A 26853-nucleotide genomic window follows, 5' to 3' on the forward strand; every position below is an offset into this window, starting at 1 on the left:
AATATGGCAAGCTTGTTAAGAAATAGTTGAATACAACATCATTCAAGGACAAATTTTGAACAATGCTTATAATAATTATAGGAATTTGATAGTTGACCTTAGTGAATAGTAATGAAGAAAATGAAAAACAAGATGTGAGAATGGAAGTGTTATTATATGAGCTGCTATTCCATTTTCCATCTTTACTGCTGAAGAAATCTAGAGCAAACAGTATAAAAAACACATTACTATAGACTAAGAAATCTTTTTATTATACTTTTTTTAAGTTTGCTTATTTATTAATGAATTTATGAAAAATTTGTTATCCTTAACTGACATTGCCCAAGATATGAATTAATGGAGGATCCCAATCAAGCTATTGAATGGCTAATGCAGCTGATCAGTGTTGTTCCAACTGATTCTAGAGCTTTGTCTAAACTAGGAGAATTACATGATAGTGAAGGAGATAAATCTCAAGCATTTCAATATTACTATGAGGTAGGTGTATTATCTTTACTTCTATTTTTTATAGTTTTTTGAAATTATTATAAACAAAGTGGTATGCCTTTTAAAATTTAGAAAGTGAATTAGTTTTTAAATGAGTAATGATATATTTAAAATAAAGCACTCGGAAATATGAATTTAGTTTTTATTAATTAAAAATTTAGAATTATTCATTTTTTCTCTTAAGACATAGTTTGCATTCCTTTTGGATTCTTTTAAATACTCAATGTGACTCAGATGACACTATCAATATCTAAAAGGTATTTATAGATAATTGTAAAATGTGTGAGTAATATATATGTTTTCAAAATCCTGAGCCGGCGCCATGGCTCAATAGGCTAATCCTCCACCTTGCGGCGCCGGCACACCGGGTTCTAGTCCCGGTCGGGGCGCCGGATTCTGTCCCGGTTGCCCCTCTTCCAGGCCAGCTCTCTGCTATGGCCAGGGAGTGCAATGGAGGATGGCCCAGGTGCTTGGGCCCTGCACCCCATGGGAGACCAGGAAAAGCACCTGGATCCTGGCTCCTGCCATCGGATCAGCGCGGTGCGCCGGCTGCAGCGGCGGCCATTGGAGGGTGAACCAACGGCAAAGGAAGACCTTTCTCTCTGTCTCTCTCTCTCACTGTCCACTCTGCCTGTCAAAAATAAAAAAAATAAAAAAAAAAAAATCCTGTACCGTTTCAAACTTGTGACATACTTATGATAGCTCAAGCTTCTTTATCAGGACATTTCACACTGGATAAATTAATCTATTCAGTAGGTAAAATATTCAAAAAGTAAATAATATGTACCACTGAAGTTATATCATCAGATTCTATATTTTTTCCAGTCATATAGGTATTTTCCTTCTAATATTGAAGTCATTGAGTGGCTTGGAGCCTATTACATTGACACACAGTTTTGTGAAAAAGCCATTCAGTACTTTGAAAGAGCTTCTCTTATACAGTAAGTAACTATTAGGATTTTATGTTTAGTTAATGTCTTGTATGGGCTTTTTTTATCCTTATATTCCTGGTAGGTTCAAGAAAAGATATTAATGTTTGTTAATTATTTCTGTTTTCTTGAATTTTATTTTATTTTGCTTAGTCTTTTTTTTTTAAAAAAAAATATTTATTTATTTATTTATTTGAAAGCCAAAGTTACAGAGAACCAGGGGCAAAGAGAGAGAGAGAGAGAGAGAGAGAGAGAGTCAAAGAGAGAGAAGAAGTCTTCCATCCACTGGTTCACTTCCCAGATGGCCACAATGGCCGGAGCTGTGCCAATCCAAAGCCAGGAGCCAGGAGCTTCCTCCAGGTGCCCCACACAGGTGCAGGGGTCCAAGCACTGGGGCCATCTTCTACTGCTTTCCCAGGCCACAGCAGAGAGCTGGGTTGGAAGTGGAGCAGCCGGGACTCAAACCAGTGCCCATATGGGATGCCAGCACTGCAAGTGGCAGCTTTACCCGCTATGCCACAAAACCAGCTCCTTTACTTAGTCTTTATTGTGATAAATGTATTTCCCTTTGCATGGAATATTCTTCAAGTTGCTTCATTTTATGTATTTTTGTTTACCACATCTCAGCAAGCAACAGTTATATCTTTATCAATCAGAAAATGACTCTCAGAACTAGATTAAGTAATTCTTAGAGTCCTAATAGAAAAAAATTCAATATACATCATATATTAAAAGTTAAACTGTTTTAGAACCGGCGCCGTGGCTCAATAGGCTAATCCTCCACCTTGCGGCGCCGGCACACCGGGTTCTAGTCCCGGTCGGGGCACCGGATTCTGTCCCGGTAGCCCCTCTTCCAGGCCAGCTCTCTGCTATGGCCAGGGAGTGCAATGGAGGATGGCCCAGGTGCTTGGGCCCTGCACCCCATGGGAGACCAGGAAAAGCACCTGGATCCTGGCTCCTGCCATCGGATCAGCGCGGTGCGCTGGCTGCAGCGGCGGCCATTGGAGGGTGAACCAACGGCAAAGGAAGACCTTTCTCTCTCTGTCTCTCTCTCTCACTGTCCACTCTGCCTGTCAAAAAAAAAAAAAAAAAAAAAAGTTAAACTGTTTTAAATGTCTCCCAGATTCATATCAGAATGTTTTGTACATGTCTGATACCCTCAGAAAGCTAAACCTGGAATTACCATATGACCCAGCAATTTTTATCTCGGATATCTACCCAAAGGAATTGAAAGCTGAGGCTTAAACAAATACTTCAGAGCTGCGTTGTTCACAGTAGCCAAAGGTTGGAAACAACTCAAGTGTTCATCAATGAAGAATTGATTTAAAAAAAAAATTGGTGGGGGGGGGGGGATTCAAAATGAGAACATTCAATTGTTCCCTAGGCTTTTATTTCTCGAAATCATGCTATTCTTAGGTATTTTTAACAATTTTTTTAGAAATCTTGTTTATGGTTTTGTTAAACAGTAATGATATCTTTTTTCAAGAGGGAAAAAAAAAGAATGAATTCTAATGATCATATTTAAAATAGAATTCAGTGGTTTTTAACCAAATAGGTTAAAGTGATTCTCCCAACAGTACCTAAGGCATAAACTAGATTAACTTTGAAGGACTCTTAAATTTAAAAAAAAAAAAAAAAAAAAAAGTTTATTTGAGGCAGAGAGAGAGAAAAAGAGAGAATTAACATCCCCTATTTCACTCCCCAGATGCCTATAAGTGGCTGAGGCTGGCCAGATGAAAGCTGGCCAGAGCTCAGTCTAGCACTCCAGTGTACATGGGAGGAACCCAACTACTTGAGCCATCCCTGCTTCCCCCCACCATCTGCATTTGCAGGAAGCAAGAGTTAGGAGCTGGAGCTTGCGATCAAACTGAAGTACTCTGATACGGGATGTGAGCCTCCTAACAGGCATCTTAACCACTAGGCCAGGGGCTGGCGCTGTGGCTTATTGGGTTGAGCATCTGCCTGCGGTGCCTGCATCCCATATGGGTGTTGGTTTGAGTCCCCACTGTTCCACTTCCAATCCAGTCCCCTGCTAATGCTCCTGGGAAACCAGGGAAGGTGGCCCAAGTGCTTGGGCCCCTGAACCCAGATAGCAGACACAGAAGAGGTTCCTGGCTTCAGATCGGCCCAGCTCCAGTTGTTGCAGGCATTTGGGAAGTTAACTAGCAAATGGAAGACCTTCCTCTGTGTCTCCCTCTCTGTAACTCTGCCTCTCAGGTAAATAAATGAATCTTAAAAAAATAATAAAGAAAAAAAAAAACACTAAGCCAAATGCCTACCTCAAGACTCCTAAATGTAAATATCCAAATATAAATATGACAGGTGATGACAAGGGAATGTTATATCTACTATTTTCAGTAAGAAAATGACCTAACATAGCCAAGAAGAAATTAATGAAAAATGATACTTAAATAATGCTTTATAAAACCATTTGAACATCACAGTTTACTTTAATTTCACCTCTGATTTCATCTAATTTATTTCTTTTATAGGCCTACACAAGTGAAATGGCAACTGATGGTAGCTAGTTGTTTTAGAAGAAGTGGTAAATGCTTTAATTTTATTCGTCTTAAAATACATTTTGTTTATTTCTTTTAGGTAATTATGCATAAAAATGTGTTCCAGTTTCATATTTGCTTATTAAACACTAACATTTGCTAACTATAAACACTCGAAGCATTAGCTGAAAAACATAATAGTTAAAATAATTTGTAAGCTAGACTTTCAAAGTGGGTGATAATCCTATTTGCCAATACCTCTCTTAAAACCCGAATCATTATTTCTCAGAATTAACATATATCATTTTCACAAATCAGTCATAGAAACAAAACAGGCATTCTATACATATTAATTTGTATTTCCATTTTCTGTTCTAAATGTCATGTGTGTTCAGTCAGATTTATGAGGCTGTCTCACACCTGAAAAGTGTGAAGAAAATGTACAACTGGAGCACTGGGATTATATATATTTTTATACCAGAATTAGTAGATATCTTGGTTTATGTTTTCTGTTACTGCTTTCATTATATTCTGTACTGGTGATTCTTGTCCTGAAGAATAGTGATGCTAATAGTTGTAGATTTTAAATATCTGAGATTGTACATCTTGTAGAGCACATGAACGACCCAGGAAAAGAAACTCTTCAGTCCAAGGGAAGCACAATTGTGAAAGTATTGACAATGTGTTCTCTTCCAGTTTGGGGGGAAGTTTGTTTATCTCTGTGAGTGCCTTCAAATTGGAACTAGAATATTTTAAAATTTTTTATTAATGTAAGGAGAGCAGATTTCATGTATTTCATAGATAAAATTCTAGGATAGCCACACTTCCTTCTAATCTCCCTCCTTCCTTTCTTTTCTTTAATTTTTACAGTAACATAATTTCAGTTTACTCTATAATCACAGGCTTAATGCACCGCTAACCATAATGTTCAGCAAATAAAAAGTAGAAAGACCACTGCTCCACGGGAATATTGACAAGGACTATAACAATAATCAAATCATAAGATGTCAGTTTCATTCTTACACATTTTTTTTATTCTGTGTTAACTATAACATATCAGCAAAAACATGATACTTGTCTTTTTAGGACTGGCTTATTTCACTATAATGGTCTCCAGTTGCATCCATTTTATTATAAAACACAGGATTTCTCTTTTTTTAGAAATATTTTAATACATACATAAACTAGTTCTCAGATTATTTAAGGGATTGATCTTTAGCCTTATTATAATTTCTGTTGACTAAACAACATGACTACACTGTATACATTTTATGTTTATCAACATGAGTTCTCAGTTGCCTGTGTTCATTTCAGTGTCAGTCACGTGTAACAGGCACATCCAAAGGAGTATCTTGAATGACTTCGTCTGTACAGGCCTGTTCAAGTTACAGAACCTGCTGTGTAGCATATGCTCTATCTCTTTTATTTAAGTCTCACAACAGCTCTTTGAAGAATAAGAATAGCCATACTTCCTACAGAAGGGATCTTCACAAAGTTCGTGGAAAATATATATTATGGGAAAACTCTCCCTGGATTTCAAAATTGTTGCATCAGAATAAACTTGCTTTTCATAAACTTTTTGAAGTATCCTTGCATCGTGAGGCCCACAAAGATTCATAACTTGTTTTCTGAGACTTTAGCAAAAATCTTTATCTCAACTCCATTTTTGCTGTTCTTTGCTCTACATGTTACTTTTATTCCAAAACAAATTTCTTTCTACAAACTTTTTAATGTCTTAAGAAAAAATAGCTTTAAAAAGCTTATTTTTCATTTTATCCCAAAAAAGTATATTAAAATTACTATTAGTAGATCACTGAAGTTATTTTTAAATTCATCAATTGTTTACCTAGAATAATCCTTTTTAGAACAATTGTTTACCTAGAATAATCCTTTTTAGAAAAGAGAATGGATCTTAATTTTTGCCTAGAAATATTTAGCCTCTTTTCAAATTTGCTTTATACGTTTTTACTTCCAGAAAGTATGTTAAGAATGGTATGAATATGCTTATGGCAGATGTGCATACCATTAAAGAGTGCCAGTATTTTAGATTTAAATTAATATTTTGTTGAATCCTATTAGTTCTATAATTTGCAGTGTTATATATTTTTCTCCTTTTTTATAGGTAACTATCAGAAAGCATTAGATACTTATAAAGATATTCACAAAAAATTTCCAGAAAATGTTGAATGTAAGTGATATTACTTTGTAACTTTAAGGTATAGGTTATCACATTTTATGTTTAATTTATAATTACATCTGCTACAGTAATTGTGTATATAAATGCCGGCCTATAATTAGTGGTAACATATTTTTAAAGGCTCAAAAAATTTGACTATGAAGTACCCATTTTTATTCAACTTAATTTTGATGTATTTAAATATGCTACCAGATGCTATTCAATAGTAAACAACTCTATGCTTCAAAGTTTTATATAATTTTAAGAATAAATTTTGGCTTATTGGTTTTTCAGAGTTTGTAAACTATACTGTAAAATAGAAGGCATTTTTAACTATTTTGTATACAACTTTTGAGACTGAAAAATGCTTTGAGTTTATGAAAATAGAATACTAATGATCTTGCTGATACTGATAGCAAATGATTTTGTTACTTTAATTTTAAAAACATTATGTTGATGTTAGTTATAAAGTTAGCTTTGTAGAAAATATTAGTTCATTCGTTTTCCATCTTGTTGTACAACAAATTTAATGCATCTTACAGTAATAATATGAAGTATCATAGCAATAATAGCAAGATCAAGAAAAATATAGCCACATTCATATGCTATATGTTCCCATTAAATTATAAATTTGGCCCTTAATAGCCTTCCAGTCAAAGGAAAGAGAAAAGTTACAGTCTGTGGTATAGCTTTTACTGGTTTATGAATAAATAAAAAGTAGTTCCTTAGGAAGAAGAAAAAAAAATTTAATATAAATTTATTTATTTATTTATTTGTGTTTATTTGAAAGAAACATCTCCTTCCTACTGGTTCACTTCCAAAATGCCCACAGTAACTGGGGCTGGGCCAGGTCCAAGCCAGGAGCCTTAATCTTGGTCTCCCATATGGGAGACAGGAACTTTAGTACTTGAGCCTTCACCTGCTGCCTCCCAGTGTGTACATTAGTAGGAAGCTGGAATAGCCAGGACTTAGACATTCTAGTATGGGGTGTGGGGTCCCAAGTGGCGTGTTCACTACTGTGTCAAATGCCCACCCTTCTTGAGATGTATTTTTTAGGGAGATAGTGAGAACTAGGAAATTTTGAGCAGAAAAGTAATGTGATTTTCAAAGATCACTAGAGTATGGTTAACTCAAGCTTCTGTATCCAAGGTTGAAAAGATCATTTTGGCTACACTTTGGAGAATAAAGCTGGGTAGATGTTGTCTAAAAGAGAAATTACAGTGTTGGCTTAGACTCAAATGATATTAGTGGAGGTGGGAAAAGATGGTAAGATTCTGATTGTGTCTGGAAGGTACTGGTGATGGAATATGCCAGCTGATTGGATGTAGATGGGAGGTGTTGGGGGAGGCCTCCCTACAGATGTGGTCTGGACAATTGGAAGGGCAGAGCTGCCGTGTACAGAGAGATGGGAGGCCAATGAAAAAACAAGTTTTAGAGTGAAAAGTCAAATTGTTTGCATGTGTTATGCTTGAGCTACTTCTTAGATATCCAAGAGAATGTGTCAGACAGGCACTTAAAGTTGGAGATCATCAGCATATGAATTTATTTCAATGTTTGGCAGATATTCTTTGTTATTATATGTAGTGTCTGTAATACTATTGAAAAAGTTGAGTGTTTGATAGCTTTAAGACTTCTTGTTTCTTTATTCATTCGTGTTCTCCAAAATTTTTATATAGGAATCATAGGAATGTTGCTGAGGGTAAAACAGTTTATGTTAAATCTTTTTTTTTTAAGATTTATTTATGTATTTGAAAGTCAAAGTTACACAGAGAGAAGGAGAGGCAGGGGGGCGGGGCGGTGTCTTCCATCCTCTGGGCAGGGAGGGGTGTCTTCCATCTGCTGGTTCACTCCCCAATTGGCTGCAATGGCTGGAGCTGGGCCAATCCAAAGCCAGGAGCCAGGAGCTTCCTCTGGATCTCCCATGAGGGTGCAGAGGCCCAAGGACTTGGACCATCTTCCACTGCCTTCCCAGGCCATGGCAGAGAGCTGGGATGGAAGTGGAGCAGCCAGGACTCAAACCAGTGCCCATGTGGGATGCCGGCACTGCAGGCAGCAGCTTTACCCACTACACCACAGCGCCGGCCCCTGTTAAATCTTGAGTTCTGTCACCTAGGACTAATAATCAATGAACTGACACAGTATAATAAGTGAGACAATTAAAAAATGTTCAAAGGGCTATTGAAGTCCAGAGAGCAAGATTCAGGGGACAGTTGCCGTAACCAGTTTCACGGAGGAAGTAGCAATAAGAAGGGTACAGAGCTTTTTGCCAGGCAGAGGAGGCACAAACAGAGATTGCAGGTAGATGGACAGCATTAATAAGGGCAAGGAGACATGGAAATGCAGAATTTATTTCAAAACGTAGTTTACCTTGAAAAATGTAACAGATTGAATATGCATTTTCTTATACTGCAAACAAAAAATACATTATTTAAAAATTACAAACCACAAAGACAAAGAGATAACTCAATTTTGGGAAGTTTTAGGGAAATGTTCTTATATCAGAAAAAAAACTGCAGGAATAGGTAGGCAGTAGAGAGATCAACAAGAAGAAAAACAGTTCATGACGTAGAAGCCCAGAAAATCCCAGACCTTGGAGACAAGCAGAAGTGGGAGGTGTGCAGCTGCATTTCCAAATTGATCAGCAGGAATTTAGAGTAGGTGACATAGAGAGATACATTTAAAAGATATATTTTTAAAGATATATTTATTTACTTGAGAGACAGAGAGAGAGAGAGATCTTCCATATGCTGGTTCACTCCCACAGTTGCTGCAATGGCTGGAGCTAGGCCAATCTGAAGTCAAGAGCCAGGAGCCTCTTCCAGGTCTCCCACACTGGTGCAGGCCATAGCAGATCCCACACTGATTTCCCAGGCCATAGCAGAGAACTGGACTAGAAGTGGAGCAGCCAGGACTCAAACTGGTTCCCATATGGGATGCCATCAGTGTAGGTGGTGGCTTTACCCACTATGCCACAGCACTGGCCCCTTAAAAGATATTTAATAGGGTCCAGCACAGTGGCATAGAATGTTAAGCCTATGCCTACAGTGTCAGCATTCCATATGGTCTCTGGTTTGGGTCCTGGCTGCTCCACTTCTGATCCAGCTCTCTCCTAATGCATCTGGGAAAGCTGAAGGCCCTTGAACCCACATAGGAGACCCAGACGAAGCTCCTGACACCTGGCTTTGGCCTGGCTGAGCCCCAGTTGTTGCAGCCATTTGGTGAGTGAATCAGTGGATGGAAGCTATCCCTCCCACCCCCCATCTCTCTGCCTCTGGCGCTCCTTCTCTAACTCTATCAAATAAATAAATCTTTAAAAAAAAAAAAAGCTACTTAACAGAGTCAAAATGATGAACTGTCAAAAGTAGGACAAAGGGAATGTCAAAATGTAGATAGTGAGGGGCTGGCGCTGTGGCATAGTAGGTAGGGCTGCCCCCTTCAAGTCTTGGCTGCTCTACTTCCAATCCAGCTCTCTGCTATGGCCTGGGAAAGCAGTAGAAGATGGTCCAAGTTCTTGGGCTCCTGCACCCACGTGGGAGACCTGGAAGAAGCTCCTGGCTCCTGACTTCAGATCCACACAGCTCTGGCCATTAGAGCCAATTGGGGAGTGAACTAGCGGATGAAGAATCAATCAATCAGTCAATCAGCCAATCTCTCTCCTTCTCCTCTCTCTGTGTAACTCTGACTTCCAAATAAATAAAATAAATCTTTTTAAAAAAATGTAGATAGAGATAACACAAGAGAAAATATACAAGAGGAAGAGATAGTTTTGGGGTAGTATTATCAGTTTGGGGTAGCTTTTCTTTTCCTTTGAAAATCTATTTATTTATTTGAAAGAGTTACAGAGAGAGAGATCTCCCATCTGCTGGTTCAGTCCCCAGAAGACCGCAATGACTGAGGCTGAACTAGTCAAAAGCCAGGAGCCAGGAGCTAGGAGCTCCTTCCAGGTCTCCCACATGGGTGACAAGACCCCAAGTACTTGGCCATCTTCCACTGCTTTTCCCAGGCCAGTAGCAGAGAGCTATATCAGAAGTGGAGCAGGTGGGACAAGAACCGGCACCCATATGGGATGCTGGCATCACAGGTGGCAGTTTCACCTGCTGTGCCATGATACTAGTCCTGATAGGTTGTCGTTGAGGTTCTATAGATATCAGGTAGAGATGTCCAATCAATCTATTTTAGCAAATTTGCTATAACACAAAGAAATGTTAGCTCCCTTTACTTTCCTGTAGTAGAAGCTGAGACGAAATGTGTGATCTAGAGTTATAAACTAGTCTTAAGTGGTCAGTGAACAGATGATTGAAGTTTGCAATAAGATGAAATGCACCAGGGACAGTTTGTAAGATAAATAGGAGAGCTAAGAGCAGAATCCTGTAGTGCACTAGCATTTAAGTGAGGGAACTACAGTAAAGACAGAGAAGGGAGATTAAGGAAATCAGAAGAGGCATCCAGGAATCCAGGGACCAAGAATTCCAAGATGTGATAGTGTGTAAAGTTAGAAAAGTATAAAAGTTAGAAGAAAGCTACTCACTTTGGGGGGTCAGCAGGGTATTTGAGTTAGAAGCAGAATCATAGTGAGTTTGAAGTGTGAATGGGAGATGAAGAAATGGGCCACCTACATGGAATCTGTAATTCAAGGAAGGAGAAGGGAAGGGGAAATCTAAAGAAGGCAGTAAGGTCAGAGTAACATGAAACTTCCATCAGAACATTAAGAATGTCACATAAACCTGTTAAGTTCTCCCAGCAGTGGCTTGTGTCATGTTCTGTAGGAGCTGGCAGCACACAGACAGGGCAATGGGAAGAAAGTCTCTGTAAACTCCCTCCCAGGCGGTCGTTTCCCCGGGCCCGGAGGCTGCGAGTGCAGCAGTGGCTGCGGAGAGAAGGAAGCACTTTGTGAGCATCCTTCCCTCCCGTGCCTCACAGACGGCGTCTCTGACTGGCTGGGCCGTCGACTCCAAACACACATTCTTTCCTAACGCTGTTTTTCACTGTTTAGGTCTACGCTTTTTGGTTCGTCTCTGCACAGATATTGGATTAAAAGAAGTTCAAGAATATGCCACAAAACTCAAGAGGTTGGAAAAAATGAAAGAAATAAGGGAACAGGTATCTCAAATGGGCCCCATTTTCAAAATGGCAGACTTCTGTGGTTCCAGTGTATGGCGTTTGGAGTTCCTGTCAGAAAACAGAGTTGAAATTTGTTTCTGCTCTCCCATAGCAGGAGGAAAATGTAACAAAAATTCTAGTTTTAGGTAAAATTCTTGGCCGGCGCCGCAGCTCAATAGACTAATCCTCTGCCTGTGGCGGCGGCACACGGGGTTCTAGACCCGGTCGGGGCGCTGGACTCTGTCCCAGTTGCCCCTCTTACAGTCCAGCTCTCTGCTGTGGCCAGGGAGTGCAGTGGAGGATGGCCCAAGTGCTTGGACCCTGCACCCCATGGGAGACCAGGAGGAAGCACCTGGCTCCTGCCTTCGGATCAGCATGGTGCACTGGCCGCAGCGCACCAGCGACGGCAGCCATTGGAGGGTGAACCAACGGCAAAGGAAGACCTTTCTCTCTGTCTGTCTCTCTCACTATCCACTCTGTCTGTCAAAAAAGAAAAAAAGAAAAAAAAATTCTGATGAAAGTGCATTCCTGTTGGGAAGAAGTGCTTTAGAGTCTATCTGGTCTTTAGTGGATAGCTACAAACAGATTAATTGTAATTTTCTACAGTGTGAAATATCTTACAGGTTAATATGAAAACTTAATTTTAGTTGGAGAGTCCTGTGACCCATGAGAGAAAATTGCTTATCTACAATAATGATAATTTTTTCTTTAAATTATTCCTTTAGTAGAACATGGCTCTGAGAATAATATTAGCATATCTGGAAGCATTTTAAGTATACTTCTGTAATTTTATGAAAAATTAGAATAACAGTGTTACTTTGAAAAAATAATTTCTCTAAGTTTCAGCCTACAATATTAAAAAATTCAATATGATTTTTGAACATCTGCCTTTCATAGAAAGAATGTAGGTTCTTGACTTTCATATTACTATACTGAAAATAAAATTCTGAGTGAAGAGTTATATTGATCAATTTTTTTCCTATAACACTGAAAAATTGACAAACAACTGTTTTTCAAGGTTTTAATTATCTTGAATATAAACACAATGTAATTCCATATTTGCTTTCTAAATGTAGTTTTCTGGTTTTTGCTTTTAAGATATGATTAGTCTCTTTAGGCCGCCGCTGCGGCTCACTAGGCTAATCCTCCGCCTTGAGGCGCTGCCACACTGGGTCCTAGTCCCGGTCGGGGCACCGGATTCTGTCCCGGTTGCCCCTCTTCCAGGCCAGCTCTCTGCTGTGGCCAGGGAGTGCAGTGGAGGATGGCCCAAATGCTTGGGCCCTGCACCCCATGGGAGACCAGGAGAAGCACCTGGCTCCTGCCATCGGATCAGCGCGGTGTGCCGGCTGCAGCGCGCCGGCCACAGCTGCCATTGGAGGGTGAACCAACGGCAAAGGAAGACCTTTCTCTCTGTCTCTCTCACTGTCCACTCTGCCTGTCAAAAAAAAAAAAAAAGATATGATTAGTCTCTTTTAAAGTATCAATTATAAAAGAATTATGAGCAAATGATTTTTAGTTTAAAAGTCCTATAAAATATCAACTTGGCATTGCAATGCCATGCTGTAGTATATAGTTGAAACCTACTGTGATAACCATTTTAATTCCATGATATTAAATTTAATACATGTACCAAGTGTTAATTAAGTTATATGAGATGTGAAAGTTTATAAAATGTAGAATATTATAAATAACAATACAAATGCTCTTAATTGTCAACATAATCACTTTTAGTGTGTTTCATTAAAAAGAATAAAAAAGAAATATATATTTCAAATCTTTATTATGTACAGTTACCTTGAATAGAACTATGGATGTTTGTGGAAAAAGTCACTTTCTTCAGACTTCGCAAGTTTAAGCATCAGTAGTTGGAGTGAGTTAGCCTGAACAGTGAACACAAAACTACTACAAACAATGTAAAGTCCGTATTTGCTTTCTAAATGTAGTTTTCTTGTTTTTGTTTTATCAAAACACTTATCTATTCATTGAATATAGTAAATTTTTGTCTATTTTACTAATAGACCTGACCTCTTTTCCTATTCATCTGTAATTTAAAAATACAAAGCTACCTTTTTTATAATGAAAAGGGTTCTACTGAGTGTATTCAAAAAGGTATTAGACCTATGCTTAGCACGGCTCAATTTCATTTATTTATTTATTTGAAAGGCAGAGAGTGAGAGAGAGAGAGATCTTCCATCCACTGGTTCACTCCCTAAATGCTGTCAGCAGCTGGGCCTGTGATGAAACTAAGCTAGGGCCAAAGCTGGGAGCCAGGAACACAGTCCCGATCTCCTGCATGGGAGGCAGGAATCCAATTACTTGAGATGATATATCCCCCCACCACCACCACCGCCCAGGGTCAACATTAGCAGAGTTTTGAGTCAGGACCCGGAGCAGGAGTCGAAACTGGGTACTCCAGTATGGGACCACAGATGTGCTAACCTCCAGGCTTTATTGTAGAAGTGCGATTTCTTTCTCTTTTTTTTTAATTAATTAATTTATTTGAAAGGCAGAGTTACAAAGAAAGAGGGAGATCCAGGGAGAGAGAGTGAGTTTCCATCTGCTGGTTCACTCCCCAAATGGCCACCACAACCAGGGCTGGGCAAGGCTGAAGCTAGGAATGCGGAGCTTCATCCAGGTCTCCCACATGCGTGCAGGAGCCCAAGTACTTGGGCCATCTTCCTCTGCTTTCCCAGGCACATGAACAGGGAGCTGGATCGGAAGTGGAGCCACTGGGTTTTAAACTGGTGCCCGTATGAGGTGCTGGCACTGCAGGCCTTGGCTTAACCTGCTGTACCACAGCACCAGCCCCAGGAGTTGAATTTCAAAAGCCAGTTTACCTTCTTTTACCATAGAAACCATTATCAATTAGTACTAATGCAGGAAATGGCCCTTTTTGTAATTTCCTTCCTTTCCTCTCCCACCATCCCTTAAACTAGTATATTTGAGCCTTGAACCTTCACATCAAGAAATACTGTTTGGTTTTGAGTTGTTTGCATCAGCAAAGGTTGCCTTACACTTTTGATGTAAAGTGCCTGTTGGGCATCCTCTGAGAGTCTTGGAGGACACTCTGCCTTTTTGCCTGGAGAATCAACTGAAGGTTTGGTGACTTGGCCCTGAAGGTTATGTAATATTGTTAACTTAAAAAAATCAACCCTTAATTATATTCAACTTTGAAAGAGAATCGTTTATTCTAAATTTGTCTTCTTATTGCTTTAGCGCATAAAGTCTGGAAGAGATGGCAGTGGGGGCTCCCGTGGCAAAAGAGAGGGCAGTGCTGGCAGTGGTAAGTGTCCTGTTGTCCTGAAAGTCTAGGTTTGACAGATTTCTAATACATGGACTTCTAGAAACATCTTGTTATAATCCAAAAGTGCCCTTTATCTGTTTGTATGTTTGTTTGTTTTATTTATATACAGTAAAACCTCACTTACTCTGATTAGTTTGATAAGTGGACAGACTGACATAAATGAGTACTTGTTAGCAGATTTTTGTTCTTAAATAATCATATCCGTTTCTGCCAATTGATTACTAAACTAGTTCAGGCTGGACAGATTACCATAGATGGGTATTCTAATGAGGTTTTACTGTGTTACATTTTTTAAAATTTCCATTTGAAGGAAGTACCATGAGAAGTAGGATGGTCTTACAGAACAATGACAGCCCCAACTCTTTAGTCCAACTTTTAGTGTAGATACAGTACCAATCTAGGAGTTACAAGATGTGTTTTGAGCCCCAGAGTTGACCATGACAGCCTATGTATGTCTTTGGGTCAACCACGGAAATGCTGAAGGCTGTAGGTGATTTCTAAAGTTCTTTGCATCTTTAAAATTTCTTGATGTTATAATTTGTTGTGACATTGTTACCTAATACGAAGCTTTTTAAAAAGTCCCATCTGTTTTTCCTATCAACAAAAATCTACTTTTCTCTAATTCAGGTGGGTAGTATAAGTTAAATTTAGTAAAAATTTGATAGTTTTAAAGAAACTAATCAGGTAAAGTGCTAATTGGGGTTTATAAATATATAATTTACCCTCTGTATCCATGGGTTCTGCATCCAAAAATCAGCTAACCACAGATCAAAAATATTTCAAACAAAATTATGTCTGTACAGAACATGTTCAGACTTCTTTTCTTGTTCAGTCCCTAAACAATATAACAGCTATTTGCATAGCATTTGCACTGCATTACATATTAAAAGTAGTTTGAAGATGATTTAAAGTAGATAGGAAGATGTGTGTAGGTTCTGTGCAAACACTACATGATTTTATATAAGGGATATGAGCATCCACAGAATCTTCTATCCATGGGATACTGAGGGACAGCTACACTTAAGTTGCTCCTATTCATACTTAGCCCTATCCTGCATATACAATGGGACTTCAAAAAAATTCATTGAAAATGCAATTAAAAGATAAGTCTATTCTAGTGCACAAATTTTTTAAATCCATGTGTAGCTTTTTTATGATATGCATATTTCAGGAACTTTTTGAAGTCCCTTCATATGACGCAGCCCCATGTAACCTCCCAGCTTCATTCTGTTATAACTATTTGTGATCTAGGAATCAGGACGAAAAAATGAAATCCTTAGTTCAGGTAGACCTTTCTGCCATTCACATCACTTCCTGGCTGCATACTCTATGCCAAACATCATGTTCAGTGCCAAGGCCATAGCACCAAGTAAGATGTGGTCCTTGCACTCAAGGAAATCAGAATCTAGCTTGGAAACCAGCCATTCAAGTTTCCAGCACTGCTGTGAATGCTGTCATGGCAGAGAAATGCACTTGTGTTTTCTAACTTTTCGAGGGATAGAAACTGCACTTAGGAAAGCATTCCTTCTGAGTCTTAGCTGTACTTCGCCAAACATGTTCAAGCAGGTACCTCAGTGGCAGCTAGTTCTAGCCAGACCACTGGATTTCCCAAGAGTCTGTCCAGCTTGTCCATATAAACCTCATGGTCCTGGCCTTGTTGCCATTAGGCATTGGATGATTGACCCAGAGTCTGAGAAATCGTTGTTTTGGGTAAGGGTCCTAAGAGTGACAGAGACCGTCTGCCACATCAAGAAGCAGTGCACCATGGTCCTCACAGAAGCTTCTGTCCCCTTGCTTTCTTCTACCCTTGAGATATCTCCTTACTAAGATGGTACACACACACACACACACACACACACACACAGAGAGAGAGAAAGAGAGATTCCTGCTGTAGTGGGTCCTTTTGACAGTCTGGATTTGGATTTTGCTGAGTTCTGGTCTGAAAGATCTGTTCCAGCAATTTGTTCTACATAAGCAAGAGACAACTACACAGACCCACAACCCCTTATCTAAAACCTCTGCAGCCAGGGGATCTGTGGAAGTCAAAACTGAGTGTAGTAAAGTAATATGGTGCTATAGAGCGTGTAATATTCACAGAGAGCACCTCAGTCAGATATGTTATTTCTTGCTAATTTGGCGACATGTAGGAATATTCACACTAAGGATGCATAGACTATAGCTTCAAATCAAGTCAGGTTTTATGCCCAAGAAGCTCTCATATTGCTGCCTGAAGACTTGGCTTTCCGAGCTCTTTGGAATTTGAATTGTAGATGAGACCCTATGCCAGAAATATTCTTAATGGCCAAGAAGTCAACAGACAAGGCATTGTGCATCAGTTAAAATACACTATAGAAGGCACACCAGACCAGCTTGATGCTTCTTCCTCATGCTTGTTTGTAGGAAGCAGGAAGTACTGATAAGCTCTCTGTTCAGTGTCTGTTTAAGGAGTAATTGTCTTGTGTAACCCCTAGGGAGTATGCGTAATCATTTGTTAAAGTTGTTGGACCAGCTCATGCATCCTCTAAGGATCCTACACTTCATCTGGAAATCACAAGTTCAGGATTACCAGCCAGCTCCTTTTAGACATCAACAACCTTGGGTTAACTCTTTGGATGCTTCCCTTGGAATTCTCGGGCTTATGAAATCTCTCCTATAAACTTGAGCCTGAGTTTTGCAGATGGCTTCAATATAAAAGTCTGTTCACAAACCTCCGGACCTCCTAATGAGATGCAAAGGTACCCAAGAACTGCTCACAGGACACTGGTGCCCAGAACCCAGGGGCCTGCATCCAGAGTCCCACCCTGAGAAAGGATAACCAGAGACTCTGATGTCTCTTCTTGGAGACATCAGGCCAAAGCGTACCTCAAGGCAGACAAGGTTCTACAAGATGAATTGCTGCCTTTGCTGGTGACCTTCCCATAATGTTCCTTCAATCAGACTGTGCCTCAGAACAAAAAGTGCTTCACCCAGTCTCCGGCCCCCTCCATGGTCAGAGTGAGGCCAGGGAAGAAGAGACTGGCAGGAAAGAAAGACGAGAGGGACGGTTCTGTGATGAAGGCACCTGCCGCCCCAGCCTCCCTCTGCTGCTCTCCTTCTCCTTTCTCCCTGGGCCCCAGCACGGCAGCCCAGCACAGTCTCTAGTGCCCAGAGAAGCAGGCTTCTCACATGGGGAGGGGCAGATAGGAAGTCTGTGCTACTGAGCCCTTTTCCAAGCAGGGTTTTATGTTGCTTGGTTCTCTTGGCACAAGTTTAAGGCACTCAGCAATCCCTTAGCAGGGTACTTCCTTGCTTTGCCACACACACACACACACGCACACACGCACACACGCACACACACCCCTTTGCATTTTCATTTCCTGACGCTTTGAGTGAATGTGTCAGCCCAGATGCCTTCACTCCATCCTGCAGCCCACTCTGAATGCCCCATTGGCTGCTTGGCTGGCACCACCCTGACACTCGCTCCTTCCCTTTCCAGTTCTCTTCTCAGGTTGCACTCCTAAGCTGGCCCTGGCTTTGAAGTTGGAATAAACCTCTCTCCTTTTCTCACAGCAGTCACCTCCCAGGCACTCTGTGGGGAGTGGTCCCTCATCCACTCTCTTTCCCCACTAAGGCATTCCCAGTACACAGCTCCAGGTTAAAGGGAGTTGGTCTCATGCATTTTTCTCCCTCTAACCTGTGAGGCCTTGAGATGCACCTTTACATCCTCGTGCGGGAATATTTGGCCCTCCACCCTAATCAGAATCACAGCTCAGACCAAAGAAAGGGACGGGTTTTATGTGGATCTACATGACTCCTGCCTTAAGCTAGTCCCAGCATACTGCAGTAAAATAAATTGCAGCGCCTGTGACTCGATTGTTCAAGTATTGCCTAGAGGGAAGTCACAGGCAACTAATTAATTTATCAGAATTGTTACTATTACTTCTGAAATGCTTGTTGGCTCTTGAAAATTGTTGTTGTATTGAGTTGTATTGTGTTTTTGGATCAGACTAGTCTCTTTGCAGCCTTATTTTGGCTGCTAATTTGTTTGGTGAAGCTCAGCTCCCTTCCTCTCCAGTGGGTCTCCAACTCTAGTGTATAAACAGAATCGTTTGGAAGGCTACATGAGACTGCTGTGCCCACCCCAACATATAGGAATCAGCCTGTACTGGAGCCTCAAGTGTCCTGTCCAACAAGTTCCCAGTGACGCTGCTGCCACCGTCCTAAGAGCAGATCACGCTGAGGGAACCACAGCCCCACCTTAAATCAGATAATGCAGAATTCAGTGGGCTAGAGTGTACAGGGAAGGGTCACCACGACTGTCACCACCATAGCCAGTCTCAGCGTTTGACATTCTTGAGTCATCCAGCCTGTGGCTCACGCCCTGGCGCTGTCACAGGGAAAGCCTCAGTAAGGTGGTGAGAGTGTGCTGTGCACAACCATGGAACCGCCCACCCGCCGCCTGGCACATCCTGGGTGCTCAGTAAATGGCAGCTGTTGTTACTGTCATGACTTGACACAAATTGTGTTGAAAACAGTGCTGGATTTAGAATTTTCAGTACTTTGCTTTGTTTTTACAGACTTAATTTAAAATTAAATGAACATGTTTTAATTACTTGAAATGAAAATGCATTGTTCCTTTAAATGCAAATTTGAGGTTAAAGTTTTCCAAAATGCAGTGCCAAAACATTGGTTGAGTCAGGTTAAAAGGCTGGAAAATCCATAGAACACATCTGCTTCTCATGTGTATCTCTCCTGAAGATGCAGTACTGCCTTCGTATACAGCATTCTGTATTTTAGCGTGATGGTGGCCTTTTGTGACTTACTTTGAAATTGCTTTTTGTTTACTTTGTGATTTTTAATAGCTTGCTACATTTTTTTAGTTTGATTTTTGTTATGTCCTGGGTGTGAACTGTTCCTATGAAAATGTATCCATTTTATGCTGACAATAATTTATATGGAAAATCAGGATAATGTGACTCAGTGAACAGAAATTCACTTTACAGTCAACTTTTTTGAGGAACATGTCTTTTATGAAAGTACATTATAACCATGTTTCTTTTTTTTTTATCAAAGCTTTATTTTCAGATTACAGGCCAAGGGTGAGCAAATTCTCTGGCTAGATCCCCACTCTATCGTTTTACTGGGCCTTGACGGTGTCACAAGCTGAGGGTGAACAGGTGCACACCAGGGATCTAAGGAGCATGCACCGAGGAGGTGCATCCCGTAAAACCACAGCTGATTCCAGGGAGGAGGGAGGAGCTTGTATGGAGAAGACAGCCTTGACGGCCCAGAACTGGGGACTGCCATTTCTCTGAGTGTCCCCCCTCTGCTCTGGTCCTCATTTGACACATGTCTTCATCCCAGAGATCTCTGTGACAGTTCTGCTGGACACCCTACTGTCTAACCACTTTGCAATGTGTATGCTCCATAAAGGAAGCTTTCTTAGTCATAAATATTAGAAGATATTTAGTAACACTGTGGCACAGAGTCTTCTCAGTGTCACAATTCCAGGAGAAATTGACATGTGCTGGTCCAGTCTGCCAGCATGTTCCTGTTTTCTCGTGCAGTGGTTCCTAAGCTGGTCAGGAGACTGCTGTATTGGGCCAGACAGTACATAGATGATGCCATGGGCCCCATCTTCCCTGTGTCACAGAAGCAGCTGTAGACAGAGCTAAGTGAATGGGTGTGGTGCTACTCTATAAAATTTCATTTATGAACACTGAACTTGAATGTCATACAATTTTCATATGTCACGAAATATTATTCATTGCTTTTATCCCAGTCATTTAAAAATATGCAAACCATTCTTGGCTCACCAGGTGTGCAGAGGTGGACCAGATTTGGGCCACAGATTGTAGTTTGCTAATCCCTGCTCTTAAGCCAAAGTCTCCATGAATATTCTTCGCAATGACAGGTTGGACTTAGAAAGTATCCATTTGGTCAAAGCACTGGTTTCAGCCTCATATCCAAGTATATAGCTTGGACAATAACAGTGTATATCCAGTGACCTTTTGTTAGAACTATCTTAGCTGTTCACAGCTCAGTCACCTACAAATCCATCAGCACACTTCACAACAGAGCTGAGAGGGTTTTTTTTTCTTCAACAGAGAAAGGTGCTTCTTTCTTCTGGCCCTTTGCCCTGAGTTCAAATTTATCATAGTCAGTTCCTCAGTCTTGGTATTCATTCAGCACTCATGGACACCTTTCTCTTCTCACCACATCTTATGTGACATTGAGCCTCATCCCTTTGTCAGAGTTTTCTCATCAGCAAAGTAAGAGTGAAAATAGGACCTACCTTACAGGATTGGAAAAAAAATTTTAAGATTATTTATTTGAGAGGTAGAGCTACAGACAGAGAGGGAGAGACAGAGAGAAAGGTCTTCTATCCTCTGGTTCACTCTCCAAATGGCCCCAACAGCCCGAGCTAGGCCAATCTGAAGCCAGGAGTTTGTTCTGGGTCTCCCACACAGGTACAGGGGCCCAAGCACTTGGGCCATCTTCCACTACCTTCACAAGCTATAAGCAGAGAGCTGGATCAGAAGAGGAGCAGCCAGGACACCAACTGGCATCCAAACTGGATGCCAGCTCTGCAAGCAGAGGCTTAGCCTACCACGCACACACATTGCCGACCCCAGCTGTAAAACTTTTAACACAGTTCCTGACTTGGGAGACCACTTAGGGTGGATGTGGGTGCAGAGATGAGGGAGTAAGCAGGCAGTACCTGAGATCCCAGTGCCTGTGTTCCTACTGCTGCCACACATGTGACCTTGATCTGTTAACACGTGCATGGAAAGTGAATGTACACAAATGTACAAGGTAGCTGCAAAAGGTCATGGAAAATATGTCCTATGAAGAAACTGGGCATGAGTTTCAAATTTTGTGCACCAAAGTAAATTTAGCTTTTAATTCCATTTTTCCTCAGACTTTTTGAAGTACTCTCATACCTCTGTATTATTATATGGTTTAGTATATCTGTGAAATTCATCTGTTGGGTTTACCATCAGAGGTAAATTACAAAAAAAAAAAACACTAGAAATTCAGTCTAAACATTGTACATGTATGTTTGTATTCATATACATATACATGCATATATCTATTTTATTACATGGGTCTGTAAAAAATACACAGTATAGGTTTATTGTTTATATACACTTGAGTGCATCCACGTATGCACAAACACATACCTTTTATCAGTTCTTTTCTCCTTCTCTTTCCCTTCTACCTTTCTATCAATAAAGAGGCATTTACCTTCCCAACCATAGTAAATGCTTATTAAACACTGGTATCTTTCCACCTTCTCCCATAACCTCCTTCTGTGCCAGGTATCATTAAGCATTTTGGTTGCAAAATATAATCAATCTGTTAACCTCTTTGCTTGTATATTCACTGAGTCCCTCCATGGGCTCTCAGTGCTCACTTGAGTGTTGCCTAAAACAGGAGCTATTTCCCAATTGGGCTGCATCCTTAGCTGTTTCGTTGGGCAGTGATGTTAGTGGATGAGCAGGAGTAGAGTGAGGGGTCAAGTCACACTGAGCAGTGCAGCAGTAATGATGTGAGAATGAGCCGAAACTCTCGGGACAGGCAGGTCCAGCTGTGAGCCTTGTAAAGCTACGTGAAGACCATGTTGTCTGGGGCTGTGAGGGCATTGCTTTCTTATGGGGTGGGGAATGGGAGGGCCCTTTGGATCCCTGGCAGGGGTGTACCACCCTGTAACTTAGGAATGGAACAGGAGCAGAGGAAGATCAGCTCATAAGAGGATGGGTCATTTGCAAGTTCCAATACATATTATATAGAACTATATACTATATATAGGTGGCCTTTGGGCCACCCGCCCTAGGCTTCCTGGCCTAGATGCTCCTCCACGTGGCTGGTTCCTGGTGCTCTATTCAATATGAAAGGAAAAAGAAAGAAGCCGGAAAATGAGCTCGAGCTGATGAACAACAAGTTTTAGACATGCTGGTTTCAGCCCTTGAGAAGCAGCAGTACTACAACCTGAAGGGCCTGGTGACATCACAGAACAGCCTGGGGGCTACCTGAAGGAAATCTTGAAAGAAATTGGTATTCAGAATGTAAAAGGGATCCACAAAAACACATGGGAGCTGAAGCCAGAATACAGACACTATCAAGGAGAAGAAAAGAGTGGCTAAGTGGACGCCGGGCAGGCTGGCTGGTGGAGCCGGTGCAGGGTGACACTGAGGCTGCAGTGGTGACTCTGAACACTGAGCGCCTGTGTCAGTAGCAGTAACATGGCTGGTACTTGGGTTTCTCTTGGTCTGTTTTTCAAACCTCTATTTCTTATAAAGTTTCATAAATGTTTTTTTGAGAAGAAAGAAATTTATTTATAGACTTGTACCAAACCAGATTATCCATGACTAGGATAGGGTTGGGGATTAAAAGGATTTTTCTTTTTAAATGATTATTTTTACAATGTAAAATTAGGAATTTGTTTTCTAAATTAAGACTTTGTCCTTGCTCTATCTCTGAGGAACAGAGGTACAGATTTGAAGAGGGGAAAGTCAGTTACAGAAACTATTAAGAAGAGTAAAAAGCCAAAGTTCCATATTCCAAAATTGCTGGAGAACAACCTTTTTTTTTAAAAGGGGGGGGGGGGTGACCGTGTTTCATATTCAAACACACATTAATAAAAGGAAAGCATTTTAAAAAAAAAAGAGTTAGAGCCACTGTAGCTGCAGAGGAATGGGCGGAATTTTTAACCTTCAAAACAGTAGGAACTAAGAGGGAACAGTTGATAGACTTCCAGCTTAAGGAAGGGGGCAGAGTTGGAAGAATTATTGGATATTGATTGATTGATTGAACCTTGAAAAACTAAGGGCCATTAGATTTTTCACCAAAGATCGTGTTGATAGCCCTACAGAAAACAGTCCAGGGCATGGTTCGGGACAAAAGCCAGATTCCAGTGATCTTGGAAGTGGGTGTGTCACAGGGAGGCAGAAAGGAGATGTAAAGGGGTCCCTCCTGCAGGGTGGTAAAGTGTGTGCAGCCTCTGCAGTGAGGAGGAATGCCAAGGGCGTTCTTTGTAAGCCAAGTGCTGCTGCCGGGGATCCCAAGGGAGAGACCCTGCTGCAAGTGACCTTTAAAATATCAGATTCACAAATTACGTGCACACGTTTTCATCACTATAGCAGAAAGCATTGGGAATAAACTAAAAAGTTTGACTAGAGATATTTCCAAGCGTGATTATGTTCACCCCCATTGTTACTTCACCCCGTGGCGGTTACCACAGGCCCCTTGTTCCCCCAGGGCAAGGTCTGGGGTGTTGCTGCCCGTGGGAGCCCCAGAGACACAGCCATTCAGCGCAGCAGCTTCCAGGAAGAGAGAACTTCCAGGAGACAGTCGCATTTGTCACTGGCATGAATGAAGGACAGTAATCACACAACGTGATTTCCTTTCTAGTTTTCTCTGAATAAAATCATGTTCATTTAGAAGCATACGGAAATCAGTAAAGTGAGAAAAATACAGGAAATGCAGATATTTTTATTGGATCTTTAAAACATGTTATAGGTGTGACATCATGGAAAGGATTTATAGACAGTGTTTAAGATAGAAGTCACCGTAGACTGTGAAGTCCCTGAAGGGATTGACTGTGTCATCTGTGCCTCTGGTCATGTAGGCTGGCATACGGTCATGAGCACTCACCAGAATTTAAAATACCCATGTTGTTGGAGGTCAAGAAATCTATATATTTTTCTTATTTGCGTTACTCAGGTGAATATATTAGTTACTGAGTTCTGCAAAACCACTGAATTTAAGTCTGATTAAAAATTTGTCATGATCTGTTCATAAAATTAATGAAAATGAAGTGCATTGCTTTTCATTTTCTCTTTACAGTTTTTTCCACCTTAAGTTTATCTATTACTGTAAATGACTTTTATGTTCATAACCATATTTTCTCTAAATAAGTAAAGACTGTCTTCCTTTGAAAACTAAATTCATTTTTATTTGAAGAGAGTATATGGTTAAAGTTTATGTGTTTAGCCCCTTAACTTAATTTACTGTGTGAATAGAGCCTATGTTATAACACTCAGTCTCTTAAACACACACAAACTCATCTTTAAAAAGGAGGCACTCTTCAAATGTTATAAATAAGCAGCCTTCTTAGTATGAGTTGCCTTGTGAAAACATTGGTCGAGCCCATGTGTAGTCTGCCCCAAGTAGACACCTTGTCCTGTTTTCCTAAATCTTCAGATTGCAGACTTGATTAAAAGGCAAGAAGTTAATCTAGGTTATTCTGGGAGTAAGAGAAGGGTCTAAACTAGGACTGTGAAAAGAGATTGTGCATTTACTTTGTCCTGATGTTTGATTGTCATTACTAAGACAGCCACATTGTGTGGGGTCACCAAACCACCAAGCTTGGAATAGCAGAAGGTTGGAATATGTGACTAAAAGGAAGGGCCCAGAGGTGTTTGGCAAAGTCTGTGCTGACAATCATGAACCTGTATTTTTGTGTTTGTCCTGCTACTGACTCAGAACTCTTAAGCAAGTGACTTTACCTCTCTGTTTTCCCATCTGAAAATAGAGTTAGACTTAATAACTTCTTAAATGATGCTTGTGTGTTTCTGCTGACTGTAAAATTATTCCAGGAGTGGGCATTTAGCCTTGAGGTTGAGAAATTAAAAATTAAAAATTATTGCAGACTCCTATTTCTTATAGTAAGATGGACTGAATAGTCAGAAAGTAAAAAGGGAATAAGAAGCTGAGGAACTTTATAAAAATTCTATTTGGAAGACTAGTTCATCTGCTAGTTTACTGCCCAGATGTCCACAATGGGGAGGGCCAGGTCTGGCCAAAGCTGGGAGCCGGGAACTCAGCCCAGGTCTCCCATGTAGGTGACATGAACCCAACTGCTTGAACTATCGCTGCAGCCTCCCAGGGTCTGTATTAGCAGGAAGCTGGAGTCAGGACTCCAAGCCAGGCATGAAAGCAGGCACTTGGATGGCGGACACTGGCATCTAAGCCACTCGGTGAAATGCCCCATTTTTGCCCATTTTTTAATTGGATTGTTTTGTTACATTTTAGGAGTTTGTTGTATATTCTGAACATTAACCCCTTATCAGATGTATGGTATGCAGATATTTTCTCCATTTTATAGGTTAATTGTTCACTCTCTTGAGACAGTCCTTTGCTACATAAAAGTTTGATATAGTTCCGGTTGTCTATTTTTCCTTTGTTGTATTTGATTTTGGTGTCCTACCCAAAAATTCATTCCCAAATCCAATGTTATGATGATTTTTTTTGTGTTTCCTTCTAGGAGTTTTATAGTTTCAGATCTTACATTTAGGTCTTTGATCTATTTTGAGTTCATTTTGTATGTTGAAAGGATCTAACTTCATTTTTTTGTATGTGAATATCCAGTTTTCCTATCATTTGTTAGATTATCCTTTTCCTGTTGTATAGCCTTGACATCCTTTGCCAAAAATGATTTGACCGTCTTTATGTGGGAGTTTATTTCTGTGGTCTCTATATTTCTTTTCCATGGGTCTGTACGGTTTTTTTCTTTCAAGCCAGGACTGTGGTGGAATGAGGTGAAAAGGTCATATCAAAATGGCCATGGCCATGCTGTTTGATAGCTACAGCTTTGTAATGTGCTTTGAAATCAGAAAATATGTGCCTTCAGTTTTGTTTTTCAGTTTTATTTTGGGCATCTGGGGATCCTCCGAGAATCCACATGAATTCCAGTGTGGTTTTTTCTGTTTCTGCAGAAGACACCCTTGATATTTTGATAGGGATTTCATTAAGTCTATAAATTGCTTTTTGTAGTATGGATATTTAACAATGTCCAGTCCATGACATATGATGTCTTTCCATTTACAAATGTCATCTTTTTAAAAAAAAATTTTAAGATTTATTTAATTTGAAAGGCAGAGTTACTTGGAGAGAGAAAAAAAGAGAGAGAAGAAAAACAGAGACAGAGAGAGAATGAGAATCTTCCATCCACTGGTTCACTCCCCAAATGGCCGCAACCACCAGGGCTGGGCCAGGCTGAAGCCAGGAGCCAGGAGCTTCTTCCTGATCTCCTGCATGGGTGCAGGAGCCCAAGCCATATTCTGCTGCTTTCCCAGGTATATTAGCAGGGAGCTGGATCAGAAGTGGAGCAGCTGAGACTTGAACCAGCATATATATGGGATGTCAGCATTGCAGGCCGTGGCTTAGTCTATTACTCCACAACACTGGCCCCTGTGTATGTCATCTTTAATTTATTTCAGCAATATTTTGTAGTTTTCAGTATATAAGTCTTTTTAAAAGCTTATTTATTATTTATTTGAAAGGCAGACTTACAGAGAGAGAGGGTAAGATAGAGGGGCAGATCTTCTATCTACTGGTTCACACCCCAAATGGCCACAACAGCTAGGGCTGGGCCAA

General features: G+C 40.5%; 1 protein-coding gene across 14 annotated transcripts in view; it reads left to right on the plus strand.

Moving 5' to 3' along the window:
* Window positions 1-26853, plus strand: part of IFT88 (intraflagellar transport 88) — a 127466-nt gene that overhangs the window by 91022 nt on the left and 9591 nt on the right. For all 14 annotated transcript variants that reach the window (XM_070049126.2, XM_017343475.4, XM_008259933.5 and 11 more), the window contains 6 exons: window positions 327-477; window positions 1312-1427; window positions 3908-3960; window positions 6036-6101; window positions 11083-11189; window positions 14406-14472. In XM_070049126.2, the coding sequence (XP_069905227.1) occupies window positions 327-477; window positions 1312-1427; window positions 3908-3960; window positions 6036-6101; window positions 11083-11189; window positions 14406-14472 (560 nt within the window). The remainder of the gene's footprint in view (window positions 1-326; window positions 478-1311; window positions 1428-3907; window positions 3961-6035; window positions 6102-11082; window positions 11190-14405; window positions 14473-26853) is intronic.

The sequence above is a fragment of the Oryctolagus cuniculus genome, chromosome 9 (assembly GCF_051225735.1).
Source record: "Oryctolagus cuniculus isolate XC-2025 breed Fujian yellow rabbit chromosome 9, ASM5122573v1, whole genome shotgun sequence".
Taxonomy (NCBI): Eukaryota; Metazoa; Chordata; class Mammalia; order Lagomorpha; family Leporidae; genus Oryctolagus; species Oryctolagus cuniculus.